We start from the raw sequence: 18,898 nt of genomic DNA, 5'->3' as shown, positions 1-18,898 counted from the left end.
AATATATTCATTGTTCAATCATACTTAAATGTGAAATTGATACAGAAATCGTAATTTAACTCTGCCAAGACAACAGTTGCTGGGTATGTTGCGGCTTGTAGACTGGTAGAAGTTTGCTGACTTTTCAGAAGTGCTTACTGTCTCAATCATCAGGGCAATGATAGAGGCCCATCGCCCTGATAAAATAAGATGGCAGGCACCTCTGAAACGTTGATAAATTTCTACCAGGCTACAAAACGCAACGTACGAGAAGACAGTCATATTCATATTCGCCGCTTTGAGAACCTGAAATCTCAGCTTAAATTTGCTTCTCGTGCGTTGTAACAGGAGTTTCAATCTGTGCACCACGGATGCTTGAATTTATTTGATATTAATAATATTTCAGATAGAATTCAAGGATACAGAATCAAACTATGTAACTGCATCGTGAAATGGATGTAAATACATCCATTGAATGTAGCGAAATGCTCTTGGACTCCCGTTGAAACTCGATTCTGATGACCTTTATTAATCTACGAAACCCCATTGTAACCAATTGGTAAGGTAGTGCCTTAAAAGCTTCCTTCCACATCCTTACACATTAATTCTCCCACTGAACTGTATATAACATATGCCAACAAAAAACATCATTAAATTAACTAAAACTTACCGAAACCAGCTCTGGTTGGATGTTGGCGATCAGAATCAGACCATAACCGTTTGAAGCTACTGTAACTGGACCGCAAGGTGGGATTTAGATTCGTTTTGTAACGGAGAGGGGTTTTTAAATTAACCCATCATATGCATTATGCTGCACTCTCTCCACCGTGTATTATTATCTCAGAATAGTGAGATTCCGGTGGAACAAAATAATATGTATCTTTTAAGGGTATGGAAGTTTTTGCTCTATTTAGCGACCTGGACGAGTTTAATTATCGATTTCATCGTTCAACCGACAAATGGATTTTATATCGATCTCATTGCTTTGGTAGAAACTTAATTCCAGAAGCCACAGATCAGAAAAGAAAAACTGAATGAAAACCACTTCAATTCCACGACGTTATTAAGCGTAAAACTGAAAGATTAAATAATCTGTATTTAGAAGTCGTATAAATATATTAGAATTTAAAAATTTATTCCAGTTTTCAATTCTTTTTTTATTTCTTCACTACTGTTCTTTTACTGCATTGGAAACCATCAATTTTCCGGAAGCTAAAAAGCAATTCTTTGGCGTATATATCGAACGAGAGACAAACACATAAAGTAGGCGCCGCGTCGTTGTAAACTTCTCCGCCCCCCTCTCCCGCCCCCTTCTCCCGCCCCCACCTCTCTCTCTCTTCTCTCTCTCTCCTGCCTCTTCCTCCCCACCCCCACCCGGACTTTCTCCTGGCGAACATTTATGGAAGAACTTCCCAGTATGGCGCGTAATGGAGAATAAAACATAAAAACGTTTCGTGTTTGTTTGTTTGTTTCTTTCTTTTATCGGGTTAGTTATACTTTCAGGAGAGTCAGTTTGCAAAAGAAGAAACTGAGGCAAAGTAGCACATTCCCCCAAACCGGCGCCCTTATATTTATTGCCTCCAATAGGCTAAAGCTAACCCACACTCTACTTGGTTTTTTGGTCTCCGTTTTACAAGAGTATAGAATGTCGCCGAATTTGAGTACCGTAAAGTTTCTTTACTGTAATGCTTTTGACGTGATTATTAAACAAATAGATAGGGGTTCCATCATACAAAATATATTCAATAAAATCTTCTCGGGCAATTAGCCGCCTTAACTTGTTACCTTAGTAAACCGACGTTTCGGGAACCAACTCTGTCCCCATCATCAGGGTTCTGATGCGACTGTATACCTCGGAAGTTAACGCGGTTGATTGCCCGAGAAGATTTTATTGATTGTACGCGAAAGTCTCAAATCCTATAACACAATATATTGTTTATCCCAAATAACAAATATTTACTAGGGCGACATGTTTCAGTCTCATTGGGGCCTTACAGATAAACTTATATAATCTGAGACAAAATCTATCTGTAAGGCCATGAAGATAATCCGGTGGGGTGAAACATGTCGCCTGAGCAAGTATATTTGTTAGTGATTAAAAAAATATATTGTGCATAACGGAACCTCTGAATTCTGTACACATGTTAATAATCACTCAGGATACATAAAATAGACACGTGACATGATCCTTGGTGACAGTGAAAACGTTCCAGAATTGTTACTAAGTGCAGTATCACGATCTAATGTGTTCGAAGGTAGAGGAAATGGATGAAATTAAAGGAAGTTGAAGTTACAGGAAGATCAGTTTGCCTATGTTTCATGTGTGGCTTCTGGTAACTGCAGATCCCTTTGTCTAATTTAAAAAGAACTCTGGTAATAACATGCAAAGTAATCATGGCTTAAACTGCGCTACAAACTGCTGACTAATTAAACTTCTAACGCAGTTTTAGCTACTTTGATTGGATTTTCATTCCCACTGCAGAAGTTTGGTTAATCCTATCCGTCCTGTAATATAACTCGTCAGAAGGAAAATAAAATTGCTTTGTCTTCTATTGTTTTTTTTAATCATTTTCAGGTTATCTTGACGGTAATGCATTTTAATTGCATTCCGAATTCAATTACGGACGAACAATCCGTGTTTAGGAGATCCCAGCTTCAAACCCGAAGGTTCATTACCGTGTTCACAAGATTCCGCTATCGGCCCCTATTCAGAGCAAGTTTAATCCAATCCACATCATCCAAACCTAAGATTCATTATAATATTGTACTCCCGTCTAGCCTAGATTTTCCAAATGGTATTTTCCCTTCAGGCTGTCCAAGCGAAATGTTGTACCAATTTCTCAAATCTATACGCGCGCTGTAAGCAATATCAACCCCATCCTTGATTTGATATTTATAATAATACTTCGTGAAGAGTAGAAACTATAGACTTTGTGTTAAGCAATTTTCTCCAGTCTCTTGTCACATCATTCTTCTTTGGTCAAAATGTTATCCTCACTATTCTGTTATCAAACATCTTCAGTCTATGTTTTCCTTTAACATGAGAGACCAGTTTGTCTCTTATAAAAAAGGCAGTTCTTAGGAGACGAAAGATTCTGAACTGCAAAAGAAGGTAAATTAAAAGTAAATCTGTCCTACTATACGCCATGTAGGCGCTTGGGGGGGAGAGCAGGTATAGCTCCTACTCATTCTTGACTCCGACACTAGATGAGGGGGAGTGGTCAGCGTCACCCCGCGCCTTACTCCCGGGAAATGAACCCGGTACCCATTGGATAGGAGGCTGGGTGGGGCCCATAACCGGTTAGTAAATAATCTTTAAATTTAGTTTGATTCGATGTGGGTAGGACAATGCATATTGAATTTGCTATTTCGGAAGGTGGCTATTTGGAAAATGAAAGAGATAGGAACGCCAATAACACTAACGCGATAACACTGGATATTTCTTACGGAAACTGGCTGTAAATATGAGAAGTTTATGGGACAACTTAGTGGTTTAGGTAATTAGTTAGTGGGAGGAAAGCGACCCCGATGGTGTACTGGAGTATCTCACAGCGGAACAAAAACATTTCCATTGCCTGTATGACTGTACTAATGAGCGTTAAACTAATTATCAGCAAATAATAACTAACTTATTCTGTCAGTATTAGTATGACATATCAGTTGAAGGAGTTTGAAATGAAGTCAGAATTAAATTACTGATTCACTCATTAGTGATGATTAAGTTTTGATTATTACCTAGTGTACTAAACTAACACCCGCCAACTGGCGTCATTTTATCTGTGTTGGATAAAATGTCATTACTTTAGTATCAGACGAGCCTAGTCATAGCTTTATTGTTGTTATAATTAACTTGTAAGCAATTTTTGTCGCAGTTCGGTTAGAATGTCGTAACTAACGAGGTTTATTCGACATGTAGAAACAATTAAGCAGCACGTCATGAAGATTTTTCTGGCATTGAAGGTATATCTCTACACGTTCATGATCTCAGCACTAGATGGTCATACCCGGACAGCTTAAACCCTTGGTAAATAATCTATGTACTCGTTGGTTAGGAGACTGGGTGAGCCACGAGGTGGCGAAGATAAATGTCATACCTCTGTCAAGAATTGAATCGTAGTAATCCAGATCTTAGCCGGTTTATAAGCTACTACTGACAAGGAAAATGGAGAATTCTCTCTCTGTCCTACTCAAAGAATGACGCTCACACACGTCCACTGTATTTACTTGCGTGTTTACTGAGTAATGAGAAAGTACTTTGAAATGTTAACAGACTCTGTCTCGCGGCTTCATTATATAACCGAGCTTTAAGTATTCTTCGTTACTTTACGCTGTGACTTAGCGGTTTCGCTATTTAGCTAATATTGTGCTTGTTATAATGACTGTAACTGAAGTAGAACCAAGTTAAACTTAAATATAATGGAGTAGCAGTAGCAGAAAAGGAATTTTGATGAAAGTTTGATTAAATGAAACTGTAACTTTTGTTTCGCATGCTATCTGCGCAGATTGTGATTTTTTCAAGATTTTTTTTTAGTCTCTACATACAAATGATAGGATAATATTTCAGGTTATAAACGGTCATCGTAATAATGCTGTCATTTGTTGTCAAAATGCCTGTGCAATTAATAACGCGTCGTTAAATCAACAACAAAGAGTTACATAATGAACATTAGTAATTTTCGTGGATTTATGATGAGTATTGTTGAAAGACAATGTTGAATGCTTTTCTATCCACACAATATTACATTTAGGTTTCCATGAATCGTAAGCACGCAAATGGGTTTTTTGCAGAAAGATCAACCAAATTGAATTTCTCGCTGCACACGCGTAGCGAATGTTTGTGTCTGAAATGAAACTAGCAATAATATTCGAAGAAATTAAATTTTGCGTTTTGCAATGCTTAGGAATGTGCCCATATGAAAGAGGTTTTTAATATGTGAGACCTCGCTTGTATTACTAAGCGCCCAATTCATGTCTCACGTGTTTACATAAGTTGTTGTAAACGTGATTTTCAAACACGTTTTAATAAGTTTGGTGCTTTTTTCATCTTTCTTCGGAAGATATTTACAGTTTCCCTCTCCTCCTCGTCTCATGACTTTGAAGCACAATTGCCACCTCTGCCTAGTTGACAAGAGAGATTTCCACTTTCCACATTAAATTTTCCACGGATACAATGAGATTTCTGTGAAATATGATTACAAATTCGAGCAATATATTACTTATATAGCTAAAAGAGATGATAAAATTTCGTCTGCAGAAGCACGAAACTACTCTGGTTTATACAACCCCATGTCAAGAGTTGTGTTTTGTTGGGACATGTAATACTGATTTGGCTTCCATCCATCTGCACCCCTATTTTCTTCACCCTTTCTTATTTCGAGTCCACCACGAAACTGAATATAGCAGAACCAAGTCTCGTTCAAAGACTCTGAGGATTTATTGAACGACGTATAGAGAAACAGCTTACTTCTGCTGCTTTGTTCCGTTGGCACACAACCAGCGTTGTGGCTGGAATACTACTCCTTCGCACAATGGGACCTGCAACTTAAAGTACACCCACTCACATATATTTCAAAATTACTGAATAGAGCGCATTCAGACACCCTTGTATGCGGGCCGACTAAGAAGTGGATTAGCCTGTCTTTGAGACACAAAACGTTTGGTGTTGATGTTGGTCTTCTAGTTTACAACTCCGTGTGGACTTGTAGGTAGATACCAAGGTTTCCGAAGAACACACTGTTTCCATCTTCGGGGAAAGAATACTTTCCTCCGAAACGTTTGTATCTACCTGCAAGTCCACAAAGCGTTGCAAACCAGAGGTCCAACTTCGACATCGTAAAGGTTGTGAAAACTTTAAATTTTACTCCCGGTGTTTATTTAATCTTTTCTGTTTTATTTCTGTTTCCTTGAAGCTAATTTTTTCTGACCTGTATGTGGAAGTGACATGTAGAAGGTATAATATATAAGCGACAAGTTCTTCACTTCTGCAAATTTTCCTAAGGAGCGACCCTGACATTTGTGTTCTTCAAAATAAATACGCCCCTGCGCTCCAAATTTAAACTCTCTCTTCGTGCTTCAATGTCAGCAGCGTCGAAATGTTTTTGAAATTCGATCTAACCAACTGACATTACAATGCGTGCGCGCTGCCAACTCTTTGACTTTACAATATAAACGAGCCAAAATGGGGTCGAGCAGTGACTAAAGTTCCTTCTAGAAGACGAAGAGATTAATCTCAAAGACTAGATTGTTGATTCTGAAGCCCGTTTTACGTGATAGGTTTTCAAGATCGGTTGCTCTGAGCGGAATGTTAGTTTGCCGAGAGGAAAAACAAACATAGAATCACAGGAAAAGTGTGACAACTCCCTATTGTGCACATCGTCATTATTTAAGTCTTTCTTTACATGTAGAGCATAAGAAGTAACGCATAATTTGTAGTTCCTGTCTCCAACTATCTATGCTTGAGTATGAAGATTTCTGTCTTCTGGGTTTTTGCGCTGTGTAGTCTGGTAGATGTTTACCAACGATTCAGAGGTCATACTGCCTCCGTCATCAGGGCGATGATTATGAAGATTTCTGTCTTCTGGGTTGTTGCGCTGTGTAGTCTGGTCGATATTAACCAACGTTTCAGAGGTCATACTGCCTCCTTCATCAGGGCGATGAGTATGAAGATTTCTGTCTTCTGGGTTGTTGCGCTGTGTAGTCTGGTCGATGTTTACCAACGTTTCAGAGGTCATACTGCCTCCGTCATCAGGACGATGAGTATGAAGATTTCTGTCTTCTGGGTTGTTGCGCTGTGTAGTCTGGTCGATGTTTACCAACGTTTCAGAGGTCATACTGCCTCCGTCATCAGGGCGATGAGTATGAAGATGTCTGTCTTCTGGGTTGTTGTGCCATATAGTCTGGTCGATGTTAACCAACGTTTCAGAGGTCATACTGCCTCCGTCATCAGGGCGATGAGTATGAAGATCCTGTCTTCTGGGTTGTTGCGCTGTGTAGTCTGGTCGATGTTTACCAACGTTTCAGAGGTCATACTGCCTCCGTCATCAGAGTCTGAAGATCGCTGTCTTCTGGGTTGTTGCGTCGTGTAGTCTGGTCGATGTTTACCAACGTTTCAGAGGTCATACAGCCTCCGTCATCAGAATATGAAGATTTCTGTCTTCTGGGTTGTCGCGCTGTGTAGTCTGGTCGATGTTTACCAACGTTTCAGGGTCATACAGCCTCCGTCATCAGAGTATGAAGATTTCTGTCTTCTGGGTTGTTGCGCTGTGTAGTCTGGTAGATGTTTACCAACGTTTCAGAGGCCATACTGCCTCCGTCATCAGGGAGATTCATCAACCAGAAATCATACATATGCTTCTACATGTTTTATTTCCAAAAGTGGAGAATGTATGTCCATGAAAATTGATTCTATAATGCCTGCAACAAATGTTTTTTCCTGGAAAATTAATTTCCTGTAGCTAGTCCTTACTTTATATTGAGGTCAAATCGAAATTTAATCACTTTAAAATAGTTTAATCGAACAGAAAATAGTTCGCTACCTGACATTAATATCATTCTCATAAAGTTTTACACTTCTATTTGGTACCCACTATTAATGAACAAGCCGTGTGAGTGTTTAAGACAGCGTAGAACGCATTTAAAATCGAAACATGACTGTTCATTGCCGTATTTACAAAAGTACGTTATTAGATTCTATCATGAGCCAGTCGAATCTAACATTAAGAGCGGATTGGTAGGAAGATAAATAATGCGAGCAATACTTTTAAACCTTATACCAGTACCGAGGATTATTTTATATTTTCTATGGAAAGATTTTATGTGAGCAATAGAATATAATAATATTTATTGCGCTATACTTTATGGAAACATTTTAATTTCTAGATGATAGTAATTCAATTTGTTCTCGTTTATTCGCATTGGCATTCGGAAGTCTTGCAATGCGACGTAATTTCTTTGTTTTCCTGATTAAAGATGACGCCAGTGATTTTTTTTTTATTTTGTTCTTAAGAAAAGTAGTTATGAGAACAAAGAAGGTGAACTTTGTGTAGGGCTGAAGATTACAAATGCATTTTTCAAAAATAATATAAGAAAGAAAGGTGAAGATGTACGAAGCCATAGACAAATGAGGAGAGAAATCACAGCGGGGTAAATTGTGGTACAAAGGAAAGGAGGAGATGGAAAAAGAGAAGACTTGCAAATTCACACGTCAGTTGACGAGAACAAACCAAGTCGTTTAGAGGCTTCGGTGCCAGATCGTTGGCATCTGATCTTCGTTTCGATCTTCGTCGTCTTTTTCTGAGATCTTTGTGTTTCTGTCTTAGCGCTCCAATCAAGCGCTGGATCGTAGAGTCACGCGGCAGGAAGTCTATCCATCTAGGGGGAAGTCACGTCATTTGACGTGGGACGGAGGAAATGAGTTACCGGGGAAGTACCGCATCCATCCAAAAGGGAGAAAGACGCAGTACAGACAAATGCTTCATGAGAGAAATTTCATTCATTTTTCCCCTGTTTCACTTCTCGTTGACTTTCATCTCAGCCTTTTCTGTTGCTCATTCCATCTCTATTGCTGCAACTTTCTGATTTCCTCGCACATTTGCTCCTCTCCGTTCAACTTCTTTTGGCTTCAAGATATTTTTTCCAATAATTGTCTTCATTTCCGGTACTTTTGCTTGCTTGAGGTCCATTTATAGAGCTTTCAGGTTATAATTGCAAGGTTGTCTTTACATGATATCAAGGGGACTGCAGAAATAAAGGGCTGTAATTAGAATTTTATTTCAAGCGGAATGTTCCATTTGCCACTGAGGCTACACAGTTCTTACCCCTGGACACCGTGTGGACCTGCAGGCTGATATAAGTGTTTCAGAGGAAAATACTGCCTCCATCTTCACTACTGGGGCTGCTACTACTGTCATCACTACAGTCCACGACTGTAACCTTGAGACTTGCGGGGTGAGGAAGTGGGGTGAAGGAGGAAGGGGGAAAGATAGCGTCTGCCTTTAAAGCTACCGACTTAATGCATTCCTGATGACGGAGGCAGTATGACCTCAGAAACGTTGGTAAACATCGACCAGACCACACAGCGCAACAACCCAGAAGACAGAAATCTTCATACTCATCGCCCTGATGATGGAGGCAATATGACCTCTGAAACGTTGGCAAACATCGACCAGACTACACAGCGCAACAACTCAGAAGACAGAAATCTTCATACTCTGATGACGGAGGCAGTATGACCTCTGAAACGTTGGTTAACATCAACCAGACTACACAGCGCAACAACCCAGAAGACAGAAATCTTCATCCCCCTGATGATGGAGGCAGTATGACCTCTGAAACGTTGGTAAACATCGACCAGACTACACAGCGCAACAACTCAGAAGACAGAAATCTTCAGACTCATCGCCCTGATGATGGAGGCAGTATGACCTCTGAAACGTTGGTTAACATCGACCAGACTACACAGCGCAACAACTCAGAAGACAGAAATCTTCAATATAATTTTAGTCTAATTTGTATGATAAAGATGGCCTTCAACTTGAGTTGCGAGGCTTTTGGGGCAGCCTATATTTCCCATTTTATACGCGTAGTGATTTATTTGCTCTGTACTTCATTATGATCTTGCTTTCTTTCTTTGAATTTAAGTCTTTTGGTTAAAGTCTTCTGATAGCTCGATTTTTGCAGCTACCTTCATTTATCTTTTTCCGCTGCCGTTTGTTCGTTAATTTTAGAAGGGTCTATTTCGCTGGATTTAACTTCAAATCGACCAGGTCTGCATTCTCCGTTCATTAAGAATTGCAACAGTTCAGTTAGACTTAATGAAATCCAATTCGGATTGCCACGTCAGGAAATTCTGTACGTCACACAATTTTAATTTTAAAGTTAACTGCAATTACAGTTGGAATTTTGGGGTACAAGGTTCTTATGAGAAAGGGTACACAGCTTAGTTTGCGTGTTTATTCGTTGGTTGTAATCAGCGAATTACGATGAAATTTTTACCTGGGTCTTTGGACTAAAAGCCGTATAGATAAAATTTGTTTTGTTCTGAATCATTCCGGAACCTTAAAATCGTTATCGATTTTCTCGAAAGTAGCACACCGTAACCTACTTAGTGCAAAATACACAACTCTTCATTAAATTCTATAATGTTTAGCCAAATTAACTTATAATGTTTTCTTTACATCAAATGTGTAAACTGAATCCATTTAGGGGAGACCAAGTATGTTCACCCGCCCGCCCGCGTGTTTAAACTGGAGGAACAATGAACGAATTTTGATTAAATTTGCGTTAGATATCCTTACAGAGTTTGTACGGCCACTTCGATTTTTATAAACCTTCATATTATAGGGTTATAATTTCATAAAATAACACTGCATAAATTCAGAGATATAAGAGCATTCAGAACGCCGAAATATAAATAACACGCGGAAACTGCGTTCCCCAGTACGGAATTCATCTTTCCAGTCATAATTTTAACATTTGAAGAATACTCAGGGGTAACTAAAGAAAATCACCAGAGACCTTAGTCAGCGTCTCGGTCCAGATTCGAATGGGTAACCTTCTAAACACGAGTCGAGAGTGTAACTGGTTCAGAGCATTTGCTTGGTATCGAGAAATGTGAAGTACGAGCCTGGTATGAGACTTAGTTCTGTGTTAAATTAAAGATCGTTTATACATATAGTAGACAGTGGATCTCTATGATAAGAGTTTTGGAGTTTCGCTGCGTTCTTAATTAAGAAGCAGCACATTAAGAATTTTAAAAACAGTTTGCTGCCTGTAGAAGATACTTTTCTGTGTCATTTCGTAGCCGGATTGTAATGTGGAAGATTTTTTATTATTATGCATTTAACGTTTTATTTGTATTTTTCTCCCTTTATTGCGTAACATTTTGTATTATTAACCCTAGTGCTTGGAAAAGGAAGTTAAATATGCTGCCTTATTATATTTGTGGGGTTCATTACTGTGCTACTTTAATTTACTGTGGTGATCTACTGTATATTGCAAGTGACTCTGTGGCCAACCACAGCGTCTTTAAGAGTATCTGTGATTTATGTAATGAGTCTCTACGCAAGCACAGTGATTATACATTATAACTGCTAACAAGAATTATTGCTATTATATAGAAGTGAAGGCCTTCGCGTACTTAATCTTTTATACAAATTGTTAATTTATATTAACTTAGATCAACGACGCATAATTTGTTATGAAATTATCATCTGTGGTATACATTACAAAGTACAGTATGTCAGTAGAAGAATATGTGTTTATTGAACGACGCTTGTCAAGTCTGTTAGTTTATAGCGTCGAGTAAAAAGTAGCTTGATTATTATGAGCGGTGAGTTTGAAGAATGTAGAACGAAGATGGCTATTCTCTGGGTTGTTGTGCTGTGTAGTCTTGTTGCCCTTATTTTGGAGGCAGCAAGTACCTCTGAAACGTCGGTAAACTTCTACAAGACTGCTTGCCGCCCTGCAGACCTGATGGTGGCTGAATGTCGGTGCACGTCTTCTTTTCTGTCTCGCATGTTGTCTACCCCTGATACACCTCATTATCACACACTTCGCAGACATCTCTGCTGAATTCTTCAGATAAATCTCATATCCGATGTCTTTGCTGTGGTCTTTTGTCAGATGTGAACAGCAGGGCTTTGATCTTGTCGAGGGGAGTACAGAATTCCGCCAGGAGGCACTCTCGAAGAAACGGAGAGCACATACATAGTGTGCCTCGAATGTGTACTGGTTGGAGAACCAGGTTCAGCTTGAAAGTAAGAAGCTGTATAGTGACGTTGCTTGCCTCACATTAAATAACAAGACGCTGAGGAAATACATTTTCTACTTCCATTCACATATTGCAATTTATATATAGAGTCTAGCAGAAATTATAGATGTTATAGATCAATAATCGTATATTATTTATGTACTTATATGTTTAATTTCTAGATGTTTAAAATCTCACTTCCAGATGGTTTTAAATCGTAGCCTCAAAATTTTAATCGTGTTTGTAATTTTATAAACTCCATGGAGGAGTGTCCTTTTTTGAAACCTGATGGTCGCTTAGCTATTCAGTAAATGCCCCGCGCTTTATGGAACCCGAGTGTTTAATGCCGTATTCACAAAAGCCTGTCACTAGTCCCCGTATTAGACGAGATTAAACCAGTCCATGCCGTCACAGTATATTACTTTAAGTCCCATTTTAATATTATTCCCACATCTACTCCCAAGTCTCCCAGTGGCCTCTACTTTTCAGATTTATCGGCTAAAATTGTTTATTCATTTATTATTGCGTAACATGGCACCGTTATTTACCGTAATGGCATTTAGTGTAGTTATTACACATTATTATTATTATTATAGTATAAATATTGGATAAGATTGTAAATTATACTTATTTTTTTCGATCTTCATAAGTCAACCATGCAAATCTTGTCGTGTTGGTATTCATATGCTAGTGGTCTCAGTACGATGCATGTGAGTTTCAGAGATATTAGCGTGTTGTATTCCGTGGGGGATGAGTCAAAACATGGACTCGTTAGTGGCGTTGTAGCATCAGTGCCTGCCGCCCTACATCTCACTACACGCTTACTAAAGTGCATTCCAATGTCAGCATTCATTCCCCTAAATACGAAATGAAAGTGTTGGTGTAGGTACTGTTCTTTTTACATTCTGTATTTGTCTGTGCTTAATTATACAGATATATTGGTTTTAAAAACCTGAATGGATTGTAAAACAAATGAGTTAGCTTGTTTTGAAAGGATTTAAAGTCAAATATTTCTGTCTTCTCGGTTGTTGAGCTGTGTAGTCTGGTCGATGTTAACCAAAAGTTTCAGAGGTCATACTGATGACGGAGGCAGTATGACCTCTGAAAGTTGGTAAACATCGACCAGACTACACAGCGCAAAAACCCAGAAGACAGAAATCTTCATACTCTGATGATGGAGGCAGTATGACCTCTGAAACGTTGGTAAACATCGACCAGACTACACAGCGCAACAACCCAGAAGACAGAAATCTTCATACTCTGATGACGGAAGCAGTATGACCTCTGAAACGTTGGTAAACATCGACCAGACTACACAGCGCAACAACCCAGAAGACGGATATCTTCATACTCATCGCCCTGATGATGGAGGCAGTATGACCTCTGAAACGTTGGTAAACATCGACCAGACTACACAGCGCAACAACCCAGAAGACAGAAATCTTCATACTCATCGCCCTGATGATGGAGGCAGTATGACCTCTGAAACGTTGGTAAACATCGACCAGACTACACAGCGCAACAACCCAGAAGACAGAAATCTTCGTATTCACCGCTGTGAAAATCTCAAATCTTACGGATTTAAAGTCGTCTTTGAATAATATGTACAAATGCTTATAATTCCTTGACTTTATTAACATGAATATTGTTACTAAAGCTTAAGCTTAGCGATTGTAAAAATATCACATGAGGAAAGACAGACGAGAATATCTGAACACAGAATTGTGGTTTTAATAGGGCAGCGTACTTTAGATAATTTTTCGTCTCTTCACTGTGGGGCTGTAGAAAACTGATAATAGGAACAAATTTACAGGGCTTCTGGGTCAGGTTCTGTTTGACACACAACTTAAATGCTTGCTGAGACGGCACCGTTTTGCGTACCTGATTGAATTGCACTTTTGACGTCTGAGAGCCATCCGTTTCGACTTGTTAATTTCATGCTATCATTTTTATGAAGGTGCTCATATGACATTGTTCTTTGTGCAGGTGCTGCTGTTCCCAGAGGAGGGGTGGGCTCGAAGTGCTTCCTCCTCTTACTGGACCCTGACGCCAGCTTGGTGGAGTCGTAGTCGCTGCAAAGTCGTAGAAGTAGCTGGAACCAGAAGGTAGGATTCCTTCTTCTTATCGAGCGCTTCGCAAATAGGACTTACAGCACACAGTATACCACGTGTAGGAAGCGTTCTTTGAGATAGTTCGCACATGACGACAGAGAAAGTGTTGTTAAGTGTCCGGTTTGCTGGGTTGTTGAGATGGGTAATGAAGTCGGTAACCTGTATAAAAGAAGCTAAGTATTTCAAAGTATGATATTTACATTAATAATACAATTTCTGTTTATGATTGCTAATCAAAACTGACTAAAGTAAACTAAAGAAACCATAAAACTAAAAAATTGGAACAAAACGTGTATAACAACAAACTAGCAACAATAATCAAAAGAAAAATGAAAACGTCACAAAACGAAATCCAGAAATGTAAAACCAAAAACATAAACCCAAATAACTAAAGCCACGGAAATAAAACTTAAAAGTAAAGATAAACCAAGAAAAACTAACCGAAAGACAAGGCCAAGAGATGAAATCAAAGGACCAAAACAAAGAGATTGAAATTAAAAAAAGTACAACAACGGAAACCAGGAAGCAAGAATAAATAAATTATTCAAAAATTAAAAATTTAACAAAGAACTAAGAAAATAAAAGATTTAGAACTGTAAAAAAACAAAGTAGTGAGGTTTTTTTAAAGTAAGACTACAATTTATTTTTTACATGTATTTATAAGAAACCGCCACAACACTGAATTTTAACCTGACATCAAAGACGGTGTGTTTTCCGGATACAAATTGTACTCTGTACATCCTCACATCATAATTTTGCGGGACCATAGGTGTTTTTGTTGCGTATTCAATCTCTGCTTGCAGCTACTGAGGGCAGTTGAAGCTGAAGAGAGGGGGAGAGAGAGCGAGAGAGAGAGAGAGAGAGAACCACAGGAACACTGAATATCGGGAATTTTGGGAAATAGGAAATGAGAGACGAGGATATGGAAGGGGACGGAGTCGTCGGGGAAATAGACCCTAAGGGGTGTGGGTTGTGCGACGCCAAGACCTTCCTTTAGAGGGAGTGACGTCGGGAAGGGGTGGAAGAGATAAGACCATCTACAATAGAAGCCGTGCGCTGGCGAGCGCAAGACGTAGGGAATTTTATGTTCCGTAAGAGGACCTGCCAGTTGTTCTGCTTGTGCGCTGGTCACAGGGAATGGCACAGACGACGGGAGGTAGGCGACAAAAGGGAGTGAAAATGTTTTATGGTGTTGAATAAGAAGGATGCAAAATGAATACTAGCAGGTCCTAGTCACATTTGGGAGCGGTGATTCAAAAAAAGGGTGGTTTAAAAAGTGGGATAAATGGTTGTGTTTTTCGTATGTTTAACTTTGCCGTGAAATTTGTAACATGTCTTCTCACTTAACTGTCTTCTTGGTTGTAGGACCGTGTCAAGTGGTAGGAAGTTTACTGACGTTTCAGAGGTGTTTTCTGCCTCCGTCATCAGGGTGATAAAAACATCACTCTGATGATGGTGGCAGAAAGAAACTGTGAAATGTCGGTAAATCTTTAGTGGACGGCGTTACAACTCAGAAGACAGCCATCTTCATACTCGACGCCGTGAAAACCTAAAACCCTCTAAATCCCGTACGGTTTTTTTCTTTATAATGAAAAATAGGCCTACATCGTGTCTTAGTTATAAAAACGTGTAACTGGTATTCGTATTTGATTTATTTTTATCGCTATAATTAAAAAATCTAAATTTCTGGAGAAAATAATAAGTAAAAAAATATATCTGTTTTATTAGCGGAGGCTGTGTACACATACAAACAAATAATGTCCCGTTCGACCTTGTACATCCATTGCAATCAGAAACCGTTAACAAACCTGCGTTTTTCAGAAAAGGTGCACATGTCTTATTCTTTGTTGAACGTATTTTTGTGTCTAAATTATGAACCGTAGCATTATCCAGGGAAGATATTAAAATTGAACGAACTCCTACAGCCAGTACATATTATAAGATGGGATCCTGATATCGAACATGATAACTAATGATGGTATTAGTCTATCACTAATCACTTGAAGATTGCCTTCATGGCAGAAACGTGTAGTAGACACTGAAATTATTTCAACACTGTCTTAATAATAAAACTGGTGTCAGAGTAATATATATTTACTTTTGTTGCATGGTAGACGGAGTACCACCATTAGTTATCTGGAGCCAAATGTACCCATTTAAACAAATTTCTTTAAATTGCTTAAATGGTAATGCATGTTCGAAGAGAAAATCGAACAGATGGCTGTGCCGGTCGTTTTATTTAAAGGAAACTCTTGTGAAAGCCACGAAGTTCGCTGTCTCCAGTTCAGAATGCTTTTGAACTCTCTGCGAAGTATTCTTCAATCGATTTAGCAATTTTACTCAATGTTGTTGACTCTGCACACTATCCACCTTAAAATCAGATTATTTTCCTAGAAGTTACTAGTTGGTGGTTGAATTTTTCTCACTTTAAAGAGAAAGAAAGTTAACAGAAAGAGACAGGAAAAATTAGAGGTAAAGATAATGGGGTCACAAGGGAAATGAAAGAGAAATGATGGAACATTTCCCAATAGACAAAACGTGAGAGCCAGATAAACACTGGAAAATGGAGTGCACATAAACCCAGGACACAATGTGTCTCTTGAAGAGAAGAAAGAGACACACAGAAAAGACAACAGGATAAAGAAGGACAAAGGAAATGAATATAACATTGTTACATGATGTAATGAAACACGTAAATTGTTGTCAGCAACAGACTACAAGACGTCAGATTAGATACGGTGAAGAGAGACTGGAATGTAAGTACTTAACATCGTCTGTTTATATATGATCCATGTTAAAAGATTAACAAGGTCATTGTTTTGCAGTGTGCCCTATCTCGCATGAAAGGCCTATGGCAGTGTGTTTGGAAAACATCAAGCTTAATAGAACACTACGTTGGAACTCGTTCTTTGCTCCTTGAAAGACCAGGGAAATCCTTTCCCAAATGTTCCAGCTACATTTACTGCAATGTAATATACCCTTGTTGACGTGAGTAGTCACTGAATTACAAAACTGGCCTCGAAAGCAACAGAGCGAATTTATATTTCATTTGTAGATATAATTTTTGCCCATTTGTTTAAAGACAAGACAAACTTTGCGCGCTTAATAAATGTGAGAAGGCCACAAACTGGCTAAAAAACCGATTAACTTCATGATACAGATTTCTCACAGTCATTCAGTCTATCAAGAATTTCCCAAATTGAAATAAAGCTTAAGAATCTTTATTTAAATGTGGACAGAGTCAACTAAAATAATACAATGTTTAACAAATATCACTGTGATATGTTGTTAGAATATTTTCGAGTATTCCTAGCTCGTGTGTTTCATCCCAGTTAAGTGCAAAAATATTTTTTACGTGGAACGGCAACGTAAAATGTATCTTCCGAAGGGAGATTTCTGTTGCTCCCTGCTGATTTTTTTTTCCCCGTTAGATCCATTACCCCCAATAAACAACAAAATATTTATGCTTTAAAACATCGAAAGTAATGTAGGACATTCGAGGGGTAAAATGAAAATGTTTCATTGCGCAGTACAAACTAGAATTTATTTACAGCTTCTGTTCGAACGAATAACCCAAAATATATCGAAACCAGAGTAAGTGTTCTAATAGCCTCATTCAACGTTCGTATTACTTTTGAACCTGGGGTGGCTAGTGTGTTCTGATTTTTGTATAATTCTCTTTGTACTGCCATATTAAACTATTGTGTTACATTTGTTGTATTGCTTGATATAAGACGTGCACGGTATTGGGCATTTTACAATACTGGGATTGAAGGTTTATTGATGCAGGTCTTCAGTAGAATGTTCTCTGTTCAAGAAATCTTAATTAATGCTTGAAATATCCAAAAATATCAAAATTAATTATAAATCAGGGAAGGACAGGCGAAACAGAGAAAGAAGTAAGGCTAGTATTGTATTGCAGTTGTGTAAACATTTGACTGAATAACAGCTGGGGCCTGAAATCATGCCAGAAGTTCAGCACGTGACAAAAATTCCGATCGTGTAATGTCTGCATCTGTTCAAAATCTGAGGACTGTAAAAGTTTTCTTCATTTATGTTTTCTGAGAATTGGAGTGTAGGAGTTACAAGTTGAATGCTACCTGTGTTAGTAAATGTGTCTAGAAACATATCAGTGAAATACAAAATCTAAACAAAAGTTTTAGAGCCTGAATTTTCACAAATGCTTCATTCTACGTTTATAATTTCGTTATTATGTTTCTCCTTTTAGCGTCAGATTGTCATGATTTTTTTTATTTGTAGTGTTCTGTCTGCCGACAGGTCCATATGAACAGGATCCTTCCATCCTTTTCTCGGACTGGGACCTGTTCATATACGTTCTTGGCAGATGATCCAGAAGTGATTTGCCATTGCCTTCTTCTGTGTGTGAACGGAGTAATTGTTGGAATGCCACGGAGAAATCGGGGAAGCCCCCGGAGGAAAACTCCGTGTTGCCTAGACCACGGCCTTGCCCAACACAAGTTATAAATTCTGGCACCGCCGGGAATCGAACCCGAGACCCCAGGATTACAAAGCCAGCGTTCTAACCGCTAGACCACCGTGGCTATTTCTGAATAATTTATTTATTTATTTTATTTAGTGTTCTGTCTGACGATAGGTCCATATGAACAGGATCCTTCCATCCTTTTCTCGGACTGGGACCTGTTCATATACGTTCTTGGCAGATGATCCAGAAGTGGTTTGCCATTGCCTTCTTCTGTGTGTGAATGGAGTAATTGTTGGGATGCCACGGAGGAAAACTCCGTGTTGCCTAGACCACGGCCTTGCCCAACACAAGTTATAAATTCGGGCACCGCCGGGAATCGAACCCGAGACCCCAGGATTACAAGGCCAGCCTTCTAACCGCTAGACCACCGTGGCACCTATTGTCATGATATAAATAATTTAAGATACGTGATTGTGTGATTGTTCATTTATGTATTTCCTAAAATACGTAGAATTTATAAATACTGATATGGCTGGCTCAGGTTCTACAAGCATAACTTGTTTTATAATTATTTAACCATAAAATGTAAAATGACAAGAACTCGTATATGTTAAA

At 38.7% G+C, this 18,898-nt stretch overlaps 1 protein-coding gene across 1 annotated transcript in view; it reads left to right on the top strand.

Moving 5' to 3' along the window:
* Positions 1-18,898, top strand: part of LOC110831042 (uncharacterized) — an 89,548-nt gene that overhangs the window by 39,303 nt on the left and 31,347 nt on the right. Inside the window, exon 2 of the mRNA XM_022066591.2 lies at positions 13,715-13,833. Within this exon, the coding sequence (XP_021922283.2) occupies positions 13,715-13,833 (119 nt within the window). The remainder of the gene's footprint in view (positions 1-13,714; positions 13,834-18,898) is intronic.

Source organism: Zootermopsis nevadensis, unplaced genomic scaffold (assembly GCF_977971745.1).
Source record: "Zootermopsis nevadensis isolate Lab colony 2312 unplaced genomic scaffold, Znev_1.0 Znev_ptg000030l, whole genome shotgun sequence".
Taxonomy (NCBI): domain Eukaryota; kingdom Metazoa; phylum Arthropoda; class Insecta; order Blattodea; family Termopsidae; genus Zootermopsis; species Zootermopsis nevadensis.
This window is presented reverse-complemented; position numbering and strand designations above follow the sequence as displayed.